At 41.6% G+C, this 21,578-nt stretch overlaps 3 protein-coding genes across 8 annotated transcripts; 2 read left to right on the plus strand and 1 right to left on the minus strand.

Moving 5' to 3' along the window:
- Nucleotides 1-1,715: 1,715 nt before the first annotated feature.
- Nucleotides 1,716-20,742, minus strand: LOC148405369 (protein bicaudal D homolog 1-like). Of its 6 annotated transcripts, XM_088406572.1 has the most exons (14): nucleotides 20,596-20,742; nucleotides 19,853-20,008; nucleotides 12,429-12,991; nucleotides 9,010-9,222; nucleotides 8,725-8,880; nucleotides 7,863-8,167; nucleotides 7,280-7,454; nucleotides 5,898-6,398; nucleotides 5,084-5,262; nucleotides 4,047-4,440; nucleotides 3,777-3,971; nucleotides 3,193-3,344; nucleotides 2,886-3,096; nucleotides 2,610-2,779 (listed from the first exon to the last, which is right to left on the minus strand). In XM_088406572.1, exons 3-14 carry the CDS (start codon nucleotides 12,663-12,665, stop codon nucleotides 2,756-2,758), a joined length of 2,742 nt encoding a protein of 913 aa, XP_088262698.1. In that variant the 5' UTR covers nucleotides 12,666-12,991; nucleotides 19,853-20,008; nucleotides 20,596-20,742; the 3' UTR covers nucleotides 2,610-2,755. The 6 variants fall into 6 exon arrangements, with proteins under 6 accessions (XP_088262697.1, XP_088262696.1, XP_088262695.1 ...); XM_088406571.1 differs by having other exon boundaries at nucleotides 1,716-3,096; nucleotides 8,725-8,877; nucleotides 12,444-12,991; XM_088406570.1 differs by having other exon boundaries at nucleotides 1,716-3,096; nucleotides 12,444-12,991.
- On the plus strand, nucleotides 13,718-17,907 carry strap (serine/threonine kinase receptor associated protein). Its single transcript, XM_088405776.1, has 9 exons — nucleotides 13,718-14,150; nucleotides 14,377-14,512; nucleotides 15,264-15,345; nucleotides 15,421-15,493; nucleotides 15,584-15,683; nucleotides 15,773-15,910; nucleotides 16,119-16,255; nucleotides 16,387-16,536; nucleotides 17,231-17,907. The coding sequence occupies exons 1-9, from the start codon at nucleotides 14,039-14,041 to the stop codon at nucleotides 17,290-17,292; spliced, it is 990 nt and encodes a 329-aa protein (XP_088261902.1). The 5' UTR covers nucleotides 13,718-14,038; the 3' UTR covers nucleotides 17,293-17,907.
- spx (spexin hormone) lies at nucleotides 18,891-21,569 on the plus strand. Its single transcript, XM_088406579.1, has 6 exons — nucleotides 18,891-18,949; nucleotides 19,163-19,243; nucleotides 19,787-19,844; nucleotides 19,939-20,001; nucleotides 20,217-20,303; nucleotides 21,402-21,569. The coding sequence occupies exons 1-6, from the start codon at nucleotides 18,944-18,946 to the stop codon at nucleotides 21,464-21,466; spliced, it is 360 nt and encodes a 119-aa protein (XP_088262705.1). The 5' UTR covers nucleotides 18,891-18,943; the 3' UTR covers nucleotides 21,467-21,569.
- Nucleotides 21,570-21,578: the final 9 nt, after the last annotated feature.

A 21,578-nucleotide genomic window follows, 5' to 3' on the forward strand; every position in this document is an offset into this window, starting at 1 on the left:
AGGATTCTGTGCCGTAAATATTGGTTCACGTGAGAGGTCTTCGCTTTGAAGTCGGTGTGGTAATTTAACGACTGGATGACGACAGTAAATATGATAGTAGTCACAACAACAACAAACAAACAAACAAAAAAAAAATAATAATAATAATAATAATAATAATAATTTTGAAATGAAACTGTGTTAATCATTTATTTTATGTTAGAGTCTCTGTCAAAGGTCATTGGAATTGTCATGCCACCACACACTAGTGATGAGCTCAATATTATGACGACCATAAATTATTATCTGTCGTTCTATCATAACCGTCAATGCCTGCCTAGCAACTTGGAGTATGTTTATGATAAAACAGGGATGGACCCAAATTGTGTGGATCCTCGATTCATTTTCAACCATCCATTTTCATAACTGTAAAATATTCACAATGATATAAATACGTTTTTTTTTTTGTTTGGTATTAATTTGTTGCAGGCTTTTTTCCCCAAAAAACGTTTTTGTCAACAGTTTGTGAAAAAAAAATGCTGGGGGTGTTGGAGGAGTCAAACTTGTTGAAGAAAAACAGCACACTGGATGGATGTATGGATGGGTGGCTTGTGAGTGTTTTTATTTTATTTTATACAAATTACGCGATGTTGTCAACTTTTAAGATGTAATATCACTATTCCCCACTAGATGGCAACCATAACTTGTGCTTGCACCAAATGTTAAATATGTTGTGTAAATGTTATATGGTGTCAAATTTAAAAAAAATAAATCAAATTTACACTACCGTTTATCAGATGCTTTTGGCCTTCATTTTTTTAAAAGAAAAAGTGTGTCTAATATTTGGGGAATTAAGTCCTTTACTTCAAATTGCAAAAATAAGAAAGCTTGCATATGACCTTTTGTGGATGCAGAATGTGAGATTCAATACAATTTCAGACAATGTGTCACTGATCAAGGCTATGGGATTCACAATTGCTCGCAAAAAGTCACGGGAAAATCTGATTTTTTATCTTGGTTTTAATAAATCTTGCATATGCGTTCCCAACTCAAAATGCTCATAAAAAGTCTCATAATCTCCTCTTCTGAACCAGTTAGTTTTAACAGAATAAATGGAAGGCAGGACCACTTGTGCTCCTGGTATCAAGTCCCTGAGAAAAGTCACAAAATATTCTAAATGCATTGCCCAAGGTGCAGGTCCAGGAAAATGGAACGCTCTAAAAACAGTTGGGTCAAGAATAACCCAATATAAAAAAGGATGTTTTACACAAATAACCTAATATATAATTTGGGGATAACCCACAAAACAATACATTGGCATAATTTTCTAGGTTGTACAACCCAATTTCCGTTTGTTTGATTTTTTTTAAAGGGAAAAAGTGAGTATTTTGTAAATACTTTTCGAGAGTTTATCGGTCAAACCACTTTGGGGGTGTTTGCGCAAAACAATGTAACATTTGGGGTAACCCACAAAACAACACACTTTATAGCGTGACAAAACAAAACCCTTTTTGGCATTATTTTATTGGTTGAATCAAGTAACCCAATTTTGTTGCTTTCTTTTTCGGTACAAAACGATGCAATTTTGTGAGTAAACCACAAAAAAACACACTTTTTGGTGTTTTTGGTTTGTAAAAAAAAAAAAAAATATATATATATATATATATATATATATATATATATATATATATATATATATATATATATATATATATATATATATATATATATTTTTACAAACCGATAACACCAAAAAGTGTGTTTTTTTTGTGGTTTCCCCAATTCTTTGGGTAACCTACAACACAACACACCTGTGTTATTTTGTGGGTTGTCTGACCTAATTTTGGGGAGCTGTTTTATAAATTAAAAAACCCAATATTGGCATTTTTGTACAAAACTGAGGGAAACCGACAGAACCAACAACGTTTTTGAATTATTTAGTGTGTTGTATAACCCACTTTTGCAGTTCTTTTGTTAAAAAAAAAATACTGTAAAAATCACATTTTTAAGTAACCATTTAAAGGACGCCCCCATATTTTTGGCCTTCAATTTTGTGTCTTATATTTGAGGAATTACGGTAATACTCCAGCCATCAAGCCAAACTGTGGAAGGGATTTTTTCTCTCTGGGCCTGGATCTGACACCTCTGAACAGAAAGAGAGGACTTAAGAAGTTTTACTTTGAACAAGGAAATAGAAAAAAAATAGAAGGTCAATGTCTGGGTCGATAGGAACTGTAGTATCTGGGGTAAAGAGGAGTGTAGTGGCTAGAGTGGCTGTATGACGCCGCACCGGAAGGGCTGTAGTAAGCGGGCGTATAACCGTGGACAGAAGAAGAGTAGTGAGATGACGACGAGGGAACGTGATGCGCCGTTGTCCCCGTCAGCCTGGACAAGGGTCGAGTTCTGGGTGAGGGACTCCACAAAGAGCGTTTCAGTCCCAGAAACGGGGAGCGGTAGGGAGGTGAGGGGGCGGAGCCGACTTGGTTAGCTCTGGTTGTCGTCATAGTGGCGGTTTGAGCATCTGGAGAGACGTGTCTTGAAGGGGTGGAGCTACGGGAGAAAGGGGAGGTGATTCGGAAACTATGGGAATCGACGACGAACGTTCGCATCCCGAGGGACCACCGCGACGGAGAGAGCCTCTGAGGGGTCGAGGACGCGGTTGACACCTCCAGAGGAGGAGGGATTTCTACTGGCAGAGTTTCAGGTGGCGAGGCAATGGCTGGTGATGATGGACTGCGACTGGGTATGTGGGATGTAGACGATGCCGGAGTTGAGGTCAAGTCTGTAGCAGTAGAAACAACTGACGCTGGACTATTAAGGCAGGAAGGGGAGGAACAACTCGGGACCAAAGCTGCGCCAGATCCTCGCGCCAGGTCCGAGGTGGAAGCTGAGGTCGGGAGACTTACTTTGGAAACGCTGGTCTTCCTGCGGGTCAGTCTGCTCCCACGGTTTCGGTGCGTTTGCTCTTGATCGAATGCCAAATCCTCAAGCCGCTGGGTGAGGGCCAGTTTTTGTTGAATGGCCATTCGCAGGAGAGAGTTCAAGGTCTTCTTTTCATCCTCAGCTGCCGCCAATTGTCTTTGCATCTCATCCAGCTGGGTCACATACTCATCGCACCTGAAAGACCAGGTCCAAACCGCGGGATTGACCAAAAGCAAAGAACATGAGAGAACAACAACGTAACATCTATGTGAAGAGGTTACGCCCACTGACCTGGTGGCGAACATCGCCCGTACAGAGGAGAAAGTAGCCGCGTCCTCTTTTAAGGCCTTCAGCTCATTTCTCAGCTTCATCATTGTGTCTGTCACCATTGACTTCTCCGTTTCATACTTGCTTTTCAGGTTGGTAAGTGCCACCTCTGCTGTCTGAGGGATTCCACACAGAAAGATACAAATCAAGATCATGGAAAGAGTGGACGTTTGCTTCATATTAGCAAATCATACCATATGTTAGCATATGCAATGTTTGCATTGATTAGCACTCGTTTGCTTCTTATTCATGTTTTGTATTGAAATGAGTAGCATTTGTAATTAAGTTATATGACTGACTTAATGTCATTTGTGTACATTTTGAGACTCGGTGTTTTTGAGACTCAAGCAAGCTGCGGGCTCCCATTAGTTTGCCGCTAAGGTATATTATGTGCATTTATTTTGCAATTATTAGTTTGTTGACTAACCAAGTCGTCATTGTACTTCTAGAATCTAGACAGAAGTATCGAAGACCAGCTTCTATGGCAATTGGGATTTTCTATCGCCTGTTTTTTGTCTGACAGAGTAATTTGTTAAATATTGATCCACCTGCTTGTTAGCTTTGAGCACCAGCCGGAGAGTGGCTATCTGTTCTCTCTTGGTGCTGAGCAGAGACTTGAGCTTTAGGATCTCCTCCAAGCAGCTTTCCTTGTCCTTATCAAGCAAAGGAGCCAGTTCCCTCGCCGCAGCTCTCTGCCTGGACAGCTGAAGAGCCCTGTCCACTGCTCTCTGCAGGTGCTTCACCTGACAATTGAACGGAGCGTTTTGAAACCAATTCTGAAGAAATGAGCGGAATAAGATTTGTGATTTTGCCTCTACCTGGTCTCTGATGATGGCGTTGAGATTGTAGATGTTCAAGGGCTCTCTGCGTAGCTCACCGGGCGGCTCCAGAGCGGGCGATGATGACGACGATGACGATGAGGAGGCACTGATGCTGGGAGATCGCGTCGGCGGACTGCAGGGAGTCGAACTTTGCTCCGACGGACCCCGCGTCAGCTCTTTGTGCCCCTCCTTACCGTCTTTATCTCTATCCCCGCCGGAGAGCGGTTCTTTGGACGGAGACTCGGAGGGGCTCCGCGACTCCCCGGAAGTTGAGGTTGTACAGGTGGCGGTGGCCAGTCTTCTGGCAAGGCGTGGCGTGAGGAGAACTCTACTGTTGTCGGCAGACATGGCTTTGAGACTGGCGCAAAGGCCCCTGAGCCCCCTGCCCTGTCTAAAAGGGAAAATAAAATACCGGTCTTTACGATTTGCCGGAGTTGCTCGGATTCTGACCTGTGGAAGCATGCAAATAAAATTTGATTGATTTATTTATTGAACTACAAGTCCCATAATGCATAGTAAGAACGTTGCAAAATGGGCGTCAGGCTAAGCCACTTAATTAAGTCAATAAAAGGCTTGCATATGTCATAAGTTGTCCGCAAGCACCACCCAGTGGTTTTGGGGTCAACGCAAAATTTGCCATTGCACCCCGTTCGCGAGTTGCCGTTGAAAGGATTATTGAAAAAAATCGGGGGAAATGCATCGGGTTTTCAATACGTCTAAAATTGACGCTATTTCCAATTTTTAATGGCAGTAAATGAGCCTGACATGGGCTAAAGTTGACATCTGCAAGGTGTTCCTCTTAACCTCGTCTTTGCAAGCATTTACCATGGATCTTGAATAAAGAATTACTAATTGAATACAAAGCCAGTGCTTTGAGATCTGCAGATCTATTGTTTTGATGGTGAAGTTGCATTTGCCGTTTATGCTGCACACAAGTAGGCGGTAAATATTTTTAAATCCAGGTTAAAAAAAACAAAACAAAAAAAAACGTCTGTGTTCCAATACTGTTCATGCGAATAAAACGACAATAAGACCTGTAGTAGTCCAGCATGACACGGTTGGGTGTCTCATTGTTGCACAGGCAGACATGATGGTAGAGCTGGGCAAGCTCCTCACTCAGATTCACCAGTTCATCCTGAGCAGCATTTAAAGCCCCTTGGCTCTCACCAGCTGCCAACTGAGCCGCCTGCAACTCAGCCTCCAAACTCGAGATCTGACAAAAGAAAACATCCAACTCAACAAAATATATATTTTTTAGCATTAAATGTTGATGCGTTCAGGTAAGTCAGTCAATCTGCAAGCCATTTTACTAATTAATTTGATATTAAACTACTAAACCCTTTAAATTAATATTATTAAATGATAAAAAATCATCAAAAAGCATAACAAATACATATTAGAATTATATTAGTGCATAATCATCAAAATATAACAAAAAAAAAAAATCACTCCTAAAACCTTGATATTAATGGTAGCAGTTGACTTTATGAATGCAGTTCACTTGTTTGCCATGAGAGGGTGCTGATGTGTTGGCGATGAGTGCAGAGTGAGACACCTATTTAGGACTTTTCATTTGTACGTTTTTAGTTTATCTTGTCCTGTTTCATGGACGGTCTTGTGAGACATCTTGTCTCGCGGGATTTGTGTCTCGTCCCATCTCCACCTGGAATGACTTTAAATTCACAGCTGTGCATTTTTAGGAGTATTAAGTATACATTTCTTGACCCAATTATGGGTTAAAAAGGATCGGTCCAAATATTGACCCATTTTTGTGATTGTTATTGATTGCTTGTTATCTTTTAAACCACAATTTAAGATAATACAAAAGAATGGCCTGTGTAAGCGTACCTTCTCTTTCCCTTCCTGGCAGCTTTTTTCCAGAGCCGCTACCTTCCGCTCCAGCCTCTGTTGCAGAGCATTTCCTCTCGGTTTGTCATGCGCTGCGCCTTCCCCACATTGAGTCAACCTGTCCCGCAGGGCTTTCACTTCTGACTTGAGCTCAACCACCTCAGTCACAGCCACCTGGTATTTGCACTGCAAGATCTCCAAACCAGGTGACTGATAAGGGAATACTGGACTTTGGTTCACTGCGCCATGCTTGTCCTCCTCATTTTCATCTTCAGCTTCAGCTTCAGCTTCTTTATCTTTGTCAAGTGCATTCAGGTCTTCAGAGCTGAGCAGAGAATCTAAACTGGTCTTCGCCCCTTGATGCCCGTGGCGGAGAGCGATGACTTTTTGGCTAAGGCGGAGGGTCTTTTCGTGCTGTTCGGACAGAGCCCCCTGGGTGTGCTGGAGCTGAGTCTGGGATTCCTGCAAACTGGTCATCAGTTCCATTTTCTCACGTTCCACCTAAATACGACAGGTGACAAAGTATAGACGGTAATTTTTCTAATAGACGTAATAGTACAAATGAAGTCATTAATGAGTAGACAAATTATAGCCAGGGTCCTAATTGCTATCATATCGTAGGTGTCGAATTCCAGTCCTTAAAATGATTATATACACCTCTAATTCGATATGCTAGGCAACCATTTGAGCTTGTTTGCTCTTTTAAATGCTCTTTCGTCATGCGCCAACTTATTGCCTCTTTATTGTCAACAACAAGTTAAGATAATTTTCCTGCAGACTTTGACGCATTCTGAAAAGGAAAAGACGTCTTGACTTGTCTCCTTCAGTCCTTGGACATGCTGGCAGAAAATACACCCCAAGCACACTCACGACTTCTAGTTTTGTTTTGGTTCCGGAGCTGAGGAGGAGTCGGCCAAGTAAACAATAACGTATCATTCATTAACTACAACGTTTTAATGTAGAAACGCTGAGGTGATCAAAATTCGTGTTTGGGAGCACACAGTGGGACAATCACCATCACTTGAAAATAATCGTGTCGTGAGAACAAGCTGTCGGGATGATGAATGGATGCGGTTACACGATAAGAGCAAACAAGCCGGTTTTTTTCTGGTTAGAAAGATTGGTACCATAAAAACTCAAATTTAATAAGAAATTAAATCGCTAATGTGCCAAAGATAAAATACGTAAAGATAAATCTAGGGAGACTAAGGGGCATAGTAAGGTACTGTCATGTGGTTTGCACGGTGGGAATATTGTCTGTTAGCATTCCTTTGCACTAAATTATTCATAAACATCTGGCTTTAAATAGGAGACAACTGCTCTATTATAAATGTTCTATTTAGAATGTTCTACTAGGAACACGGCTGCTTGCTTAAACTCACAGTCAACAGTTGTTGCTTGAGCTTTTGAACCTCTGTCAGGTTCATCTCGCTGAAAAGGTCTGACGTGGCCACGCCGTCGCTTTTACGACTTGTTGCCCGGATTTCTCCGTTAGCGCCAGCTGCCAAGCCCGAGGCTGTTGCCATTCGGGTTGCACCTTGGACATGGCCGTTACATCTAGTGGTTCAGAATAAAGGAAAGGCACAAATGAAAACATACATATTAACTCATTCACTGCCAGGAACGTCTATAGCCGTCATTGGCCGTGAATGACTTACAGTATATGTGATATTTATGGCATCAGATCTTATTTAATGCAAGTAATGTGTTTTTTTTATTCTTAGATATATATTCAGTGATGATTAGTGGTGAGTTGGATTGACTCATGCACTGCCGGCTGAGGAAAACTTGAACGTTGACGTCTATAGCCGTCATTGGCGGTGAATGAGTTAATTTTGTAAATTCTGTATGTCACAAGTGTCAAACTTTGGTCCTCAAGCGCCACTATCCCGCATGTTTTAGATGTTTCACCTCCTCCGACACACCCGATTCAAATGTCCTTGAGAACTGGAATTTGACACCAACCTCGTTGGATCTTCTGCAGTTGGCGAAAGCAAAGTCGTCGGAGTAGCTGTGCCGCTGGGTGGGGCGGATGTGAACGTCAGGTGCGCGCTGCCGGTGTATGCCACGTCACACATGCTCAGATGGTGAACCAGCTCTCTACGCAAGTGATACTTCTGCTCACGCTCGCTCTTCAGAGACTCCAGCGCCTCCTCCAGCTGAGAGTCCGAGATATCTTTCAAACGCAGCACATCCTGCAACTGGCTGTCCAGAACATCTGTCTCCTCTTCCAAAACCTTGATTTCATGTTTTAACCCTTCGTACTCCACCTGAATCCAAAACATTTAAAACAAGGTCAAAATCAATCAGTTTGCTTTACTATACATCTGATATTTGTTTAGAGCAATAATTGTGATTGGCTGGCAAGCAGTTCAGGTGGTGCCCCCCACCTACTACAGCTGAGATCCACCCCGGAACACCACACGTCGCGTCCGGGGGGTATCCTAAAAAGATCCTCGAGCCACCTCAACCGGATCATCTCAACATCGAGGAGCAGCGGATCTGCACTGAGCCCCTCCCGAATGACCAATCTTCTCACCCTATCGCTAAGAGAGAAAGTGATCCCTCTATAGTTGGAACACACCATCTAGTCCCCCTTCTGAAACAGGAGAACCACCACTTTAGTCTCCCAATCCAGAGGCACTGTCCCCAATGTCCACGTCAACGAGGACAGTCCTCTACAGAGACTTTATGAACGGAAGGTGGATCTCATTCACCTCGTGGACCTTGTAAACAAGGAAAGTGGCCATAGTAGCCCTAATCCGGGCCACCATAAACAAAGCGTGATGGTCATGCAGATTTCTTTTTCATGGTCCATATTCTGTACCTGATTCTGTTTGAGTGTTGAAACCAATTTCTGCAGAGAAATGTTCTCCTCTTCCAGCTCTGTGTAGTCCTGAATCAGCCTGGACTCGCGAAACTTGTACTCCCCTACCTCTTCTCGCACGCGGCTACGCTGCAGCTCCAACATCTCATTACTCTGCTGAGACACAGCAGAAAGAAAAAAAAAAAAGACTTTTTTCTTGAGTCAATCTATTTGTTTCCCTTGATTACAATTCACTACAGTCAGAATTTGAATTCTAAAAAACTAAACAGCCTTTCTGCACTTTACCTCCCGCAGCTCCTGCAGCAGGCAGCTCAGGTGGTCATTATCAGCCTGTGCATTGGCCGCAGTAGCCTGACTGTGTTTGACCTCGGCCTGGAGCTCCAGGAGCCGGCTCATGTAGTAGGCCTCCTTGGTGGCGGACTCCTTCAGCAGTGTCTCCTCGTTGGTCTCGCCATCCTCGGCCACCTTACGCTGGGTGGAGTAGGCCTGACCAAACGCCTGAATGAAGCAAAACAATGCATTTTATCCCTACCCAGTTATTTTAGTTATGTCTTTATTGCCATACAAGGAAAAGGTAGTGAGTTAAATCATCCCAAATCTTTTTATCCAGTCAACTCTTGAAATTTCTATCCACCCAGCTGCCATTGAATCTATTTATCTGAAATGTTGACCCATTCTTTTATTTGTGCATTTATTTATTCATTCACCGAGCAACACTTGTCTCATTTTTGCACACACTGTTGTGTTGTATGTGATTCTCTCTTGTGTTCTGCATTTATTGCTTTGTTCAGCACTGTGCTTGCTTTTAAAGTGCTTAACACATAAAGTCGGATTGGATTGAAATGGATTTTGAAGTGCCCTACGCACACAGACACACACACACACACACACACACACACACACACACACACACACACACACTCACACGGTTGCATGACCTCAATCTATATGAGGACTAAAATGCTAATAAAATGTGGAGAAATTCTTTTAAAGGATATCTGGGAATTTTTCACTAACCTGGTCTTTTTAATCACCCAACTTAGTTTAGTTCCTTTTGTCACTACAAGTCCCACAATGCATAGCAACATCTTTGCATTATGGAGGTCAAGCTAAGCCAGTCAATGAAGTCATTGAGTGGCTTGCAAATATTACAAGTTGTCCGCAAGCGCCCTCCGGTGGTTTTCTGGTCTTAACAAAAAAAAAAAAATCTATCGCACCCTGTTTGAGAGTTGCCATTCAAACGATTAATGCAAAAAATCAGGGAACTGCATGATAAAACATCAGGTTTTCAATACATCCAAAATTGACAATATTTCCCATTTTGAATGGCAGTAAATAAGCCCGACATGGGCTAAATTTGACATCTACAGGGTACTCAATCTTTTGATCTGATTGAATATGGGCTACTAAATGATAGTCCAGATTAAAATGTTATTTGAAATGTTACTTAAAATATCTTAAATGTGTGCTCAATTTAATTTAATTACATAATTGGTTTGATATCCAACCAAGAGAGACAGTCTGTCAGAAGGTCGTTAATTTCTTCAGGAAAATAAGAGTGCACTGGTGCAAAGGGAGGGATTAAGTCGGAGCAATTGACAGGGTATGAGACGGGAATATATAAAAGGAGGAGCGCTAATCAGATTTAAAAATACTTCACTCCCTTGGCATGGGTCCTTTGTTCTACTGTCCTCATCCTGTCATTGCTCGATTGTTCTCAACACTATGCCAATAATGCATTTTCTACACTGGGAACAACTTTGCATATCTTGGTATTTTTTCGGTCAGCCTTGTGATACAAATGCTGCTTTATGAGCCTGAATGACTTTTGATTCACAGCTGTACACAACGAACGGGTTAATAGCTTTAATTACCTGTTATGTGTTTGACACAATTTACTTGTCCTGTAATTTTCACTCTTATTAAATTACTACAAAAACTAAAATGACTACTAAATCTGAAATACTGAAATCCACATTGTATAAACAATGGGAACGGATGTTGGAGATTTCTGATGAAATTATCATGCCCTCATTGTTATGAATAATTCATGACACTGCTTCCACACTGTGTGTGTGTGCTTGTGTGTATGCTTATGTGAATGTGTGTCAGGCGTATTTGCACACATGCATTTTTCAGGGTTAGTCTGCTCCTGAGTGCTTCTGGTCTGCCGCTCCGTGTTATTCATAACCAAGACGGCTAAAGACCAGAAAGTTACGACTTTTAGACAATATCGTGATATAGTGAAATATAATACTGTCAGGTTAAGGCAATCTAGAACATTTAATAAACAACAAACAGGAAAGAAGAAAACTAGCTTTTTTTTTTTTACGAGGAGAGCACACAGGAATTCGCATCTGCTCAGATCTGCTTTTGGTCTCACTGCACACCTCGCCCGTTTCTCATTCATTCATTTGGGTTGGCCATTGCTGCTCATCAGGGTTGGGGGAGAAATATGGCAACAATGGAAACAATCACTTTTCGGATAAAGGGGGTTGTAGGTACGAGTCCACGCTGTTATCTTCTTTCCCAAGAACATCAAGAGCAACCCTATGCTGTTTCACCCTTTGATCAGGTCATGGTACCTGTTTTCTTTCTACAGCTGCTGGAGATGTGTTGCCTCCTCACAGTTTTTTTTTTTCACAAAAAGTTATTCCCGTGCGCTCCTACAACCTCAGTAGAAAGCTGACCTTCAGTATCCGATACCAAGCAGAGAAGCGTGTCATTGATAGTGACATAACAGAAGAGCAACGAAGCATCCCTTTGAGCCAAAGGCTCCCGCTGTTTTTAGTTGAGATTCTTCTGCATTTTTCATTAAGCTCCACTCACTAGAAATACATCACAAACAACTTGACTTCCAGCCCTGTACAACACACGCTGAAATTTGGAACACCTTCAAGAACCATTTGAACAAGATCTGGAAAAACAACAGTCATTTCATTACAGTGCTGATTTATAGCCGACAGACCCATTATTGATTATACCCTAAATCCTAATTCAACCCACCGGTGTCAAGTTGGAGGTTTCTCTTCATTTCTTTTTGCGGGGTTCTTGTTTGTTTCCCTCGCGTCTGGCCTTCTAAGTGCGATTTGTTTCCAAGTGTCTGTGTTTACCTGCCTCCCGTGTATCTATCAATCAGCTTCCCCTGCCTATTGATTTGGTCCATCTGTTTTGTGTCACCTTGTTAGTGTGGAGTGTATTTAGTTCCCTGTTTAGTTTCACGTTTTCTTGGATCATTCTCTTGTCTAGTAGTGTGTACCTGCCAGATCTTGTTTTTGGTTTTTTCTCTGAGTACACGTCAACCTCGCTTATAAGTTGGCCCCCGTTTTTTCCTTGAATTTGGGAGAATTTTCAAAAACACAAGGGTTTGTATATGGCTTTGTAACTAGAGAACCGAAATGAATAAATGCAGGAGAGACAAGGTGTGCATTTAGACAGGAAGCAAATCTGAGAAGGTGCAGGGCCCTGTTCACTCTTCTCGCAAGTAAAAGCTAATTGTCTTCCTTCTGGTTTGTTGTTTAGTAAATGTCCTAGGTTGCCTGTGCCTGACACTTTTCATTTAAAAAATCAATTTCATTTCAATCGTCATCTTCAATCTACAATTCTGTATTGACATCAGGGATGTGTTGACCAAATACTCTGAAATATTTGAGCCCGTTTCCCTCAAATGCCGTTTGACTCTTTTTCAAGTAACAAAGCCGTACCCCTGCCGAGCCCACCTCCTGCAGCTGTTCCAGCTCCAGCCTCAGAGCCTCCTGATCGGCCTCCAGCTCGGCATATTGCTGCTTCAAGCTCTGGTTTTCCTCCAGAACAGCAAGCCCGCACTCCGCCGCCCGGATCTTCTCTCGGTTGGCCTCCGCCAGCTCCCGACTCAGACGCTCCACCTCGGCCCTGCACTCCTCCACCGTGTCTCCGCATCCTCCCGCTGCTCCGGCGGCCATCGCCCCTCTCCTCCCTCCTTGCGTCGGATGAGCCGAACTGCGCGTCCGCAGGAGGGAGAAACAGCAAACTACAAATCTTCGCCGCCACCCTCTGAGGATAAAGCTGCTTCAAATCGCGCGTGGAAAACAATACGGAGAAATCCACGGAGTGGCCTCCTCATCATCGCCAGATTGAGTCATCTTCATCCATGTGACGCTGAAAGTGGTGCAGCTCCTCCCGATCCGCACCCGCGTCCACTCCCTCTGTTTTTCTGCTTATTCACCAGCTTCGAGCCGCCACCTGTCCCCGCAGCCGACAAGCAAGGCATCCTCTTTGTGCGATTCAGCTGCAGTCGCAGGTTACAAGGATACAGTTAGGACTACAGCACTGCCTAGTGACAAGCCGCATGCGTGCTCGCATAGCGTGAAATATTGCAAAATCATTCAAGACGAATCACGAGTCGTCCTTTAATCATGCAAACCCACAACAGATACAGTAATAAATAAAACAAAATAACACAACAAACGGCCTTTAGCCAACTATCATTTTGAGCGTGCAATTACAAACAAACCATTTTTGAATAAAGTACATCAGAAATAGCGGAATTGCTGTAGTAGTAGTAGCGAGGTTGATGAACGCGACAAGTATATTACTGTTTTGATTTAATTCCAACAAAACTTTGTCATTCAATACTTTCTGTGCAGTTTAGAAACACATAAAAAAAATACAAATATAACATGTTGTTGAGTATGATAGTATCCAGCAGGGGGCAAAATATATCAAGTTCCCCACCTCAAAATGAAAGAAATCTTGCTATAAGTGTAATTCCTGATTTCAAAGTGGACCAAAAACGGGCACATAAAAAAAATACGATGATTGATTTTAATTAGACATAACGTAATTTTAAAAAAGGTCGATTGGAAGAAATGAAATTTCTTGGATAGTGCCTGGTAGTTCAATCGGTTTGGCTTGTACACATCCGCTTCACTCAAAAATGTTTAGTCATACTGCACTTACACTGATTTTATTTTGAAAATATTTCCCGGAAGTGTAACCCCGCTGTGGCAAACAGTGTGCCGGGTTATAACAACCCCGCAATAGTTCCAACGCATTGCACGTTGCTAGTTAGTTGCTATGTTGTAGCTATTAGCACGATAGCCATTCCTTTGCTGGGAGGGAGCCCCGCCGTCCGAGTTGGGCCAAAACACGCCCCGAATTTTCTCCTGTTTATACACATCAAACAACTGTAATACGTACGAATATCGCCTGTCAAACTTCGGAAGTGTTTCCCTTCCTCCGTTAGCTTTGCCAGCTAGCTAGCTAGCCGCAGCTAAAGTGCTAGCCGGTTCTTGCCCTTCTCAACGCGAACCGTCATCTGCCCGGCTGGAGGACCATGGCGATGAGACAGACTCCGCTCACTTGTTCTGGTCATACTCGGCCTGTGGTGGATTTGGCCTTCAGTGGGATCACTCCTTATGGCTACTTTCTCATTAGCGCCTGCAAAGGTGAGACCGGCATATCCGCTCCTTCACTTTCTTGTTTGATTTATGTGAATTGAAGCGCAGTACCTGCTGTCCACTTCCTTTGTCGTTCTAATCTGACATTTCTTCATTTAATTACTGAAAATAAAATTACTTGGCTGAATGGCTGCACCGAGGGGAACTTCGGGTTGTATTCAATACAATTTTTGGAGCAGGAAACGTTTAACATTGTTGTTATTTCTTTGTTTAGATGGCAAGCCCATGTTGCGCCAGGGAGACACAGGGGACTGGATTGGAACGTTTCTGGGTCACAAAGGTGCTGTCTGGGGAGCCACTCTGAACACCGATGCCACCAAGGCAGCCACTGCTGCGGCCGACTTCACGGCGTGAGTGGACAAATGCATTTTGGACAAAATCACAACTCAAGGAAGTTGCAATTCCTAATTCCCCAAATCTAAGATGCAAATTATGGTATTTTCTATATTACCATGTATAAGACGCACCGGCAGTTTGTTGGTCAGTGAACGCAGCGGCAGTGTGATGTGCTCCAAGCAGTTTGAGTTCATTTTGCCATGAATACCCAAAGTTGCGAAACATTCATGTTCCATTAAGTTTATCATTGTATATGCCACAAGATCAACATTAATAAACAAGAATAAAATATGAACTTATCATTACCATGCATCGATCAGCGTCTGTTTAATATCAAACATCGTTATAACTCAGGTAACTCCCATATGCGAGGATTATATCTTACAAAAATATACACAGAATACATTGACTAAATCAATCATAACTGAATAATAAATGCAATTAATTTCAATACAAAACGTTAGATGCAAAAGTGTACTTAACGCAAAACCTTTGCATTATATACCAAACTTAACAAAAATTAACATCTGTGCGTCAAACGTGTGTCTTATATTTGGGGAATTATGGTACATTGTGAAAAAATAACCAAAGGGTTAGTAGTAGCGGTTAGATCTTTTACCTAGTCTTCTCTGGCTTTATATTCATTTTCACTCCGCCCACTTCTATTGCCGCACCAATGGTGAGTGTGAGTTGTTACCATGACGACGAAAGTCGAGCTTGGACTGCTTTGGACCTTTGACAAATGTTTCGCTATGTGTTTCCCAGAAAAGTGTGGGATGCAGTCAGTGGTGACGAAGTCCTCACATTAGCACACAAGCATATAGTCAAGACGGTCACCTTTACTCAGGTGAGTATTGAAGTTTGGATTTAATATTTGTATTGTATATTGAATCGTTTATAGGCGGTATTTTATAAATATTAGGACAGTAATTGTCTGTTGACCGGAGGAAATGATAAGCTCCTGCGCATCTACGATCTCAGTAACCCTGATGCAGGTGAGTAAATAAATCTTGTTTTTCATCAATCAGAGATTTGGAATGACTAATATTTCCATTTCAAATCTTCTCCTTGTTTTGTTTCTCCAGCACCGCAGGAGATTGCAGGTCACACATCACCTATCAAGAAGGCCCTGTGGTGTAACGACGACAAACAGATTATCTCAGCTGCGGATGATAAAACCGTACGGTCAGTAGGACGGCTGCCCCCGGATGAGCTTAGAAGACATATCAAATGATGAATGATGTCATAATTTTTTTTTTTTTATACGTGACCAGATTGTGGGACAGGACCTCCATGGAGGCGGTGAAGACACTGACGTTCGACGCTTCCGTGAGCAGCATGGAGTACGTGGTCGACGGTGAGATCCTGGTGATCACGTACGGGAAGAAAATCGCTTTCTACAACGCTCTCAGGTATGTCAAACTGAGTCTCGGCTTCATTTCGCTCAACGAGATGTTCACAAGTAGCAACAGCAATCGTGTCAGGATGTCACAATTTATGCTCTAATAGAAAGATCTCGCAAGATTTTGTTCCATCCCTACAGTTCAATGGAAAAAATGAAATCTCAAAAGATACAATCTCAAGATCTGTCATTAACTCCGCCGCAAATTAATTATTCAGTCTGGACCCGATCAAGTCTGTGGATGCCCCGGCTACCATCAACTCTGCGTCCCTCCACCCCGAAAAGGACTTTTTTGTTGCTGGTGGAGAGGACTTCAAGCTCTATAAATTTGACTACAGCACCAAGGAAGAGCTGGGTAAGAGGGTTTACGGTTGGTCTTGTTCACTGCCATTGACGAACATAGACGTCAAAGATCCATTTTAGAAGTACATACATGCATGCATTGAGCATTTCTCTGCCTAACACCCATTTTTTGTCTATTTCCAGAATCGTATAAAGGTCACTTTGGTCCTGTTCACTGTGTCCGCTTCAGTCCAGATGGCGAGCTGTACGCCAGCGGCTCAGAGGATGGCACTCTTCGTCTGTGGCAAACAGCAGTGGGGAAAACCTACGGCCTCTGGAAATGTGTTCTTCCTGGTAACCTGCTTTTAAGCCTTTTCAATTTGAAGGAATGCTAGGCATGTAGCAAGATGCTATATTGCTTATTTTCAAGATTCAAGAGTTTTTATGTTATATGCATGGTAATATTACACAATGAAATTCCTATTCCGTTCACTTCACCCAGCAGACTACGTTCCACAATCGAGCAAATAATAAAGTAGGCAATAAAGTCGAGGTCTTTCTTAGGAACTTGAGATTTCAACACAGTTTCTGGACTATCAGCAAATCTAATTGTATGTTTTGTAATATGAGAGGGACATTACATTTTCAAATTAAGATCAAAGTAATTTGAACATGAAGCTAAATTGTGGTTTTATAACTCTTTGTTTTGAGTTTCGTATTTAATGTTCAGTTAGCCTTAATTCATCGTTAGTGGGTTTTCTTAATGTTTATTTATTGGAAAAACTTTATTGTAGTTTAGTTTTTGTGGCTTTAGTAGAACCCTGGCCCAACATATTTAATTGCTTAGCTGCTGCAGTGGTTCTCAAATAGGGCATATTGCAATTTTTTGTCACATAATTTCTGTAGGTTATCAGCTTTGTAATATTGCAACAGGAACCCTACATTGTTTTGTTTTTCAAATTAAGAGAAAATTAATTGGAACGTGAACTGATTTATTGCCGAACCGTTACCGTGATGTATTTTTATTTTGTTTCGTGTGTCTCCTCAGAGGAACTTGCAGCAGAGAACTCTGAACAGATTTACACTTCACCTCCCGAAATCAAAGCCTAAAGAGAGAAGCTCGCTGGCGATTTGGGAAGGGGCAAAATCCGACGCAAGGAAGGCGCAGCTGACACGGCGGCCCCGGTTGAGTTCTATCAGGCCCCAGCAAGGAAAAGAGTGCAGAACATCTCCCATCTATCAGGAAGTGATGTTGAAAACGCGGCGCACTTGTCTGTCTGTCATAAATCACACAAACCCAGGTTTTTGCCGGCATGTAGACAATAAGGGCTACAGAGACAAGCAGTAGAGCTATGTGGGTGTGCGTGTGGGTGTGCGTCGCTCATTCGTAGCTGCCTGCTTTCTCTCTGATCACCCTGGTCGGTATGTCCGCTTCAACCTTTCCATACGCTGAGTTCCATTTTGGTTATTTCAGTTTTTAACGAGTTGGAACCGGGCTTTTGTTTTCAGTTGAGTTCCGCTACGGAAGCCTGTTGCGCTACAATGAAAAAGCTTTTGTTGAATTGCCGCCGCTTGTATTCGTTAAGGAAAACGTTAATTGTACATGGTAACGAATGTTTGGTGACAAAGCGGAAAGGAAAGAAATGTCGCTTTTTTTTCCCTTTTTGGTTTATCATTAACCGGTGATTAAATAAAGAAATAAATGTTTGTTTTCAACGTACTGTACTTAAAGTTATTATTCATTTGTGTCTGCTGTGTGGATTTTTTTTTTTTAAGTCTATTTTGACTCAGTGAAACCACCTTACTAAGTCCCGGTGACATCAGTAGAGGACATGGTATGGAATACTCCCCCCCCCCCCCCGGGGAAAATTTGACACTACTCGGGCCGTGATTAACCCTAAAATAAATAAAAAAAACACTAGAATATTGCATAGACTGTCCAAACATGACGACTTTCAATATGTCATGCTGCCCTACCTTTCTAAATGCTTGCAAACGGGAGGTCCCTATTGGTGTCAAATTTAGCCCATGTCAGGCTCATTTACTGCCATTCAAAATTGGAAAGGTCCATTTTAGACTTTTTGAAAACCCGCTTAAAACGCACTCAAATTACCGCTCACGCCCTTAGCAGGCAGAATTTTTTTTTTTTTTAAATACAGGATCGAAATTTTTCAATCTTTTATTCGACAAGCATGAAAAAAGCATGGCGAACAAACTTGCTCATCGAGAAGCAGTAATTAATCACCCTCACTTAAAATTTATTCCGGCCCTCGGACAGAAATGATAAGATCTATCCCTCCGTTGTTTATTTCTGCGCTCAAGGGTCCAGCATCAATATATTACAATGAAAAAATATTGCTGCTGACGTTATTTAACAGCGGTAACATCAGCTACCGCATTTTCCATTATCCTTCTTTCCCGCACGCCGCAATATCATCTATCTGAAAAATTGCACCATTGGTACGGCGTCAACTGCTTACGGCAGCCTTTTTAATTGCGAAATATTTACAGTGTGCCGCGTCCAGTCAATGAACACGTTGAATTGATCGCTGGTCTCCATTCATTCACTCTCGCGCGCCCGCCCCAACGTCCATCAAATTGGCGTGACCTATTGCCGCTGGCATCATAAAAAAGAAGGAGGGGGGCTGGGGGGGGGTCATCTTGAGGGTATAAATACAAGAAGGGGGAAGAGCAACAGAAGTCCTTCAGGACCTTTTAACACATCTTTGCTTGGTTTCTGGACACCAAACTTGAGATCACCATGAAAGTAAGTCGTGCAAGATTTTATGGTTGAATTTGATTTGGATTTGAATGACGTCTTGTAGGTATTATGCATGCAGTTGGAAACATTTTGATTGTCGGAAAAATACATTTCCTAACGCAAAAAGATTGTCCCGTTATAGCCCAGAAATTATGTAGTGGCTTTGTTATTCATTATACGAATATACAAAAATAAGATTCCTCCTCTAACCCCTCACAGGGATTGAAGACCATTACTTTAACGTATATACTCACTATTCTACTGGTTGCATTTGTGACGCAAACCCGGAGCGCACCCAAGGTAATTATTTTCCCATAACTATCAGCTATATGCAAAAATACTATATATATATATATATATATATATATATATATATATATATATATATATATATATATATATATATATATATATATATATATATATATATATATATATGCTCAGAATGTAAGTTTATTCATATATTAGTGGTTCATTATTACTGCCTCTATTGCTCTAATTATTTTTTTTTTCCATTCTATTGCCTACTTTATTATTTACTTGATTATGGAATGTAGTCTGCTCGGTATATGTGTATTATATTCAGTATTTTATATACATATACACTATGTGGATATATATGGTTAGCATGTCCACCTCACAGTTCAGGGACCCGAGTTTAAATCAACCTCACTTTGGCGTCCCTGTGTGGAGTTTGCGTGTTTTCCCCGAGCCCGTGTAGGTTCTCCCCGGGCACTCCGGCTTCCTCCCAGTATTGGATGCTCTAAATTGTCCTTAGGTTTTATTAGGTGCCTGTTTAAATACCACATATATTCATATATTGTTATTTTTCCCTTACTCTAGGGCTCTTTCCAAAGGAGAAACTGGACACCGCAGGCTATGCTGTATCTGAAAGGCACCCGTACGTACCTCAGCTCAACTTCCCGTTTTAGCTCGTTGTCAATTGTATCCAGTGGTTGTCATGCGTTGCTTTTCAATCCTGCACATTTTTCCAGAGGGACGCAGGTTCATCTCAGAGGACCGAAAAGAGGGAGACGTGTATGACACTTTACACTTAGGTATGATCTGGAATTGAAAAATGTTTCTGTTACAGTCAGATGGAGTTTACTTATAAAACCATGTATGTAAATGTTTATTTTCATAACTAAAGGGCATTCAATAAAATACTTAATGTTCGCCGCTTCCTATCAATAACATTGTGGTCGTTTAAATTATCTGTAATAATTTAGCATCTGTGGTGTGTTTGTTTGTTTTGTTTTTTTAACTCATTTAGAGACTCGAAGTCAGAACACAGAGAAGCTGAGTGTGGACCAGGCTGCTACTATTTTGCTCAACTTTTTGCAGCAGGCCAGGGATGGAGGTAAGATTTTAATTTTTGGCATTTTATGCAAAACCGGCGATTGGCTATCATGTCGTAATTTTATTGATCACTTCCGCAAATTAATTTACTTGAGCAAATGAAATAATAACGAAAATTAAGCACCATGCATTTCACCCTTTTAACCATACCCTCAATAACCAGTTGCTATTCACAGACATCAAACTTTTGACGTTCTCATCAGTAATTGGTAACATGTCAAAGGTTGACAGAGACAATCACCCCCCAACAGCGACAACCACAAACAGTCCATGATTTCAGCTGTGCTGCTTACCGGTTTCCTCTTTGGTTTTCTTTGCCGGTGTCTTCAGTTGCACACGATAGCTCGTCAGGAATTGTAGATTTAAACAGGCCGCCACTTGCTCGTTGTTTTTGGTAGCGTCTCATTGGTTCTGCGTTTTTTTCTTTCCGTTTAGGTTGTGCGTTACTTTAATAAGTCCGGGTGAAACACGTTGTAGATTTAAATAGGCCGCCACTTGCTCGTTGTTTTTGACAGCGTCTCATTGGTTCTGCGTTTTTTTCTTTCCGTTTAGGTTGTGCGATGCTTTAATGAGTCCGGGTGAAACACGGGTGATCGTACACTCAGTCGGGTTTTATGTTGCCGCAGTTTATTTACTTTCCTTTGGTCGTCAATTAATTTATATTTTGGCGTTTAAATTTGATTTATTTAGTTGTATATTTATTCTAATAGGCTGATCGCCCCGTCATATACATGTAAATATAGAAAAAGTGTTTTGATGAAACCAGGTCAGGGATATTGAGGTATTGACAAAACAATGAATTTTCTTCAGAAATGTCATCTTTTAGATTAAAAAAAAAACTCCTTAACCCCTATGCAGTATTTTGACCATACACACACATACACACACACGCATATACTGCACACACAAAATTTTTAAGATCATTTTTATTTTCCCAACAGTTTTACGTACATAGAGCACTGGATTTTTTCTGCAATGGAATGTTGCCAACATTACTTATCTGTGTGTATTTGAAGATATACGATCATAGTAAAAGCAGACATTTTTACTCTGATATAACTGATATGTGATTCTCCCGATGTTTTTCTTTGCCTCCTAGCTGACGAAAACCCAGACGAGGTGTACTTTCAGGAGTTGCCGGTGTGGAAGAGAGAATACTTCTGAAAGTGGCCCAATGTCATCATTTATTTCTGTTCAAGGGAGGAAAAACTGATGTTTTGTACATTGTATCAGAAAAATCTGAAAAGTGTATGTTTGAAATGTGACGTTTTAATAA

The sequence above is a fragment of the Hippichthys cyanospilos genome, chromosome 22, assembly GCF_059441005.1.
Source record: "Hippichthys cyanospilos isolate Australia breed blue-spotted pipefish chromosome 22, RoL_Hcya_1.0, whole genome shotgun sequence".
Classification (NCBI taxonomy): domain Eukaryota; kingdom Metazoa; phylum Chordata; class Actinopteri; order Syngnathiformes; family Syngnathidae; genus Hippichthys; species Hippichthys cyanospilos.

Bases quoted from the DNA above. Each gene is read 5' to 3' on its own strand.
- spx (XM_088406579.1), top strand. The intron at 19,244-19,786 runs GTAATTATTTTC...CCCTTACTCTAG, and splicing joins AAACCCGGAGCGCACCCAAG to GGCTCTTTCCAAAGGAGAAA. The intron at 19,845-19,938 runs GTACGTACCTCA...ACATTTTTCCAG, and splicing joins GCTGTATCTGAAAGGCACCC to AGGGACGCAGGTTCATCTCA.
- strap (XM_088405776.1), top strand. From the start codon at position 14,039: ATGGCGATGAGACAGACTCCGCTCACTTGTTCTGGTCATACTCGGCCT. The intron at 15,911-16,118 runs GTATGTCAAACT...TTAATTATTCAG, and splicing joins GCTTTCTACAACGCTCTCAG to TCTGGACCCGATCAAGTCTG. The intron at 16,256-16,386 runs GTAAGAGGGTTT...GTCTATTTCCAG, and splicing joins CAGCACCAAGGAAGAGCTGG to AATCGTATAAAGGTCACTTT.
- LOC148405369 (XM_088406566.1), bottom strand. From the start codon at position 12,665: ATGGCCGCCGGAGCAGCGGGAGGATGCGGAGACACGGTGGAGGAGTGC. The intron at 6,399-7,279 runs GTGAGTTTAAGC...TGTCGTATTTAG, and splicing joins TCAAGCAACAACTGTTGACT to GTGGAACGTGAGAAAATGGA. The intron at 5,263-5,897 runs GTACGCTTACAC...TTCTTTTGTCAG, and splicing joins GCCAGGAAGGGAAAGAGAAG to ATCTCGAGTTTGGAGGCTGA.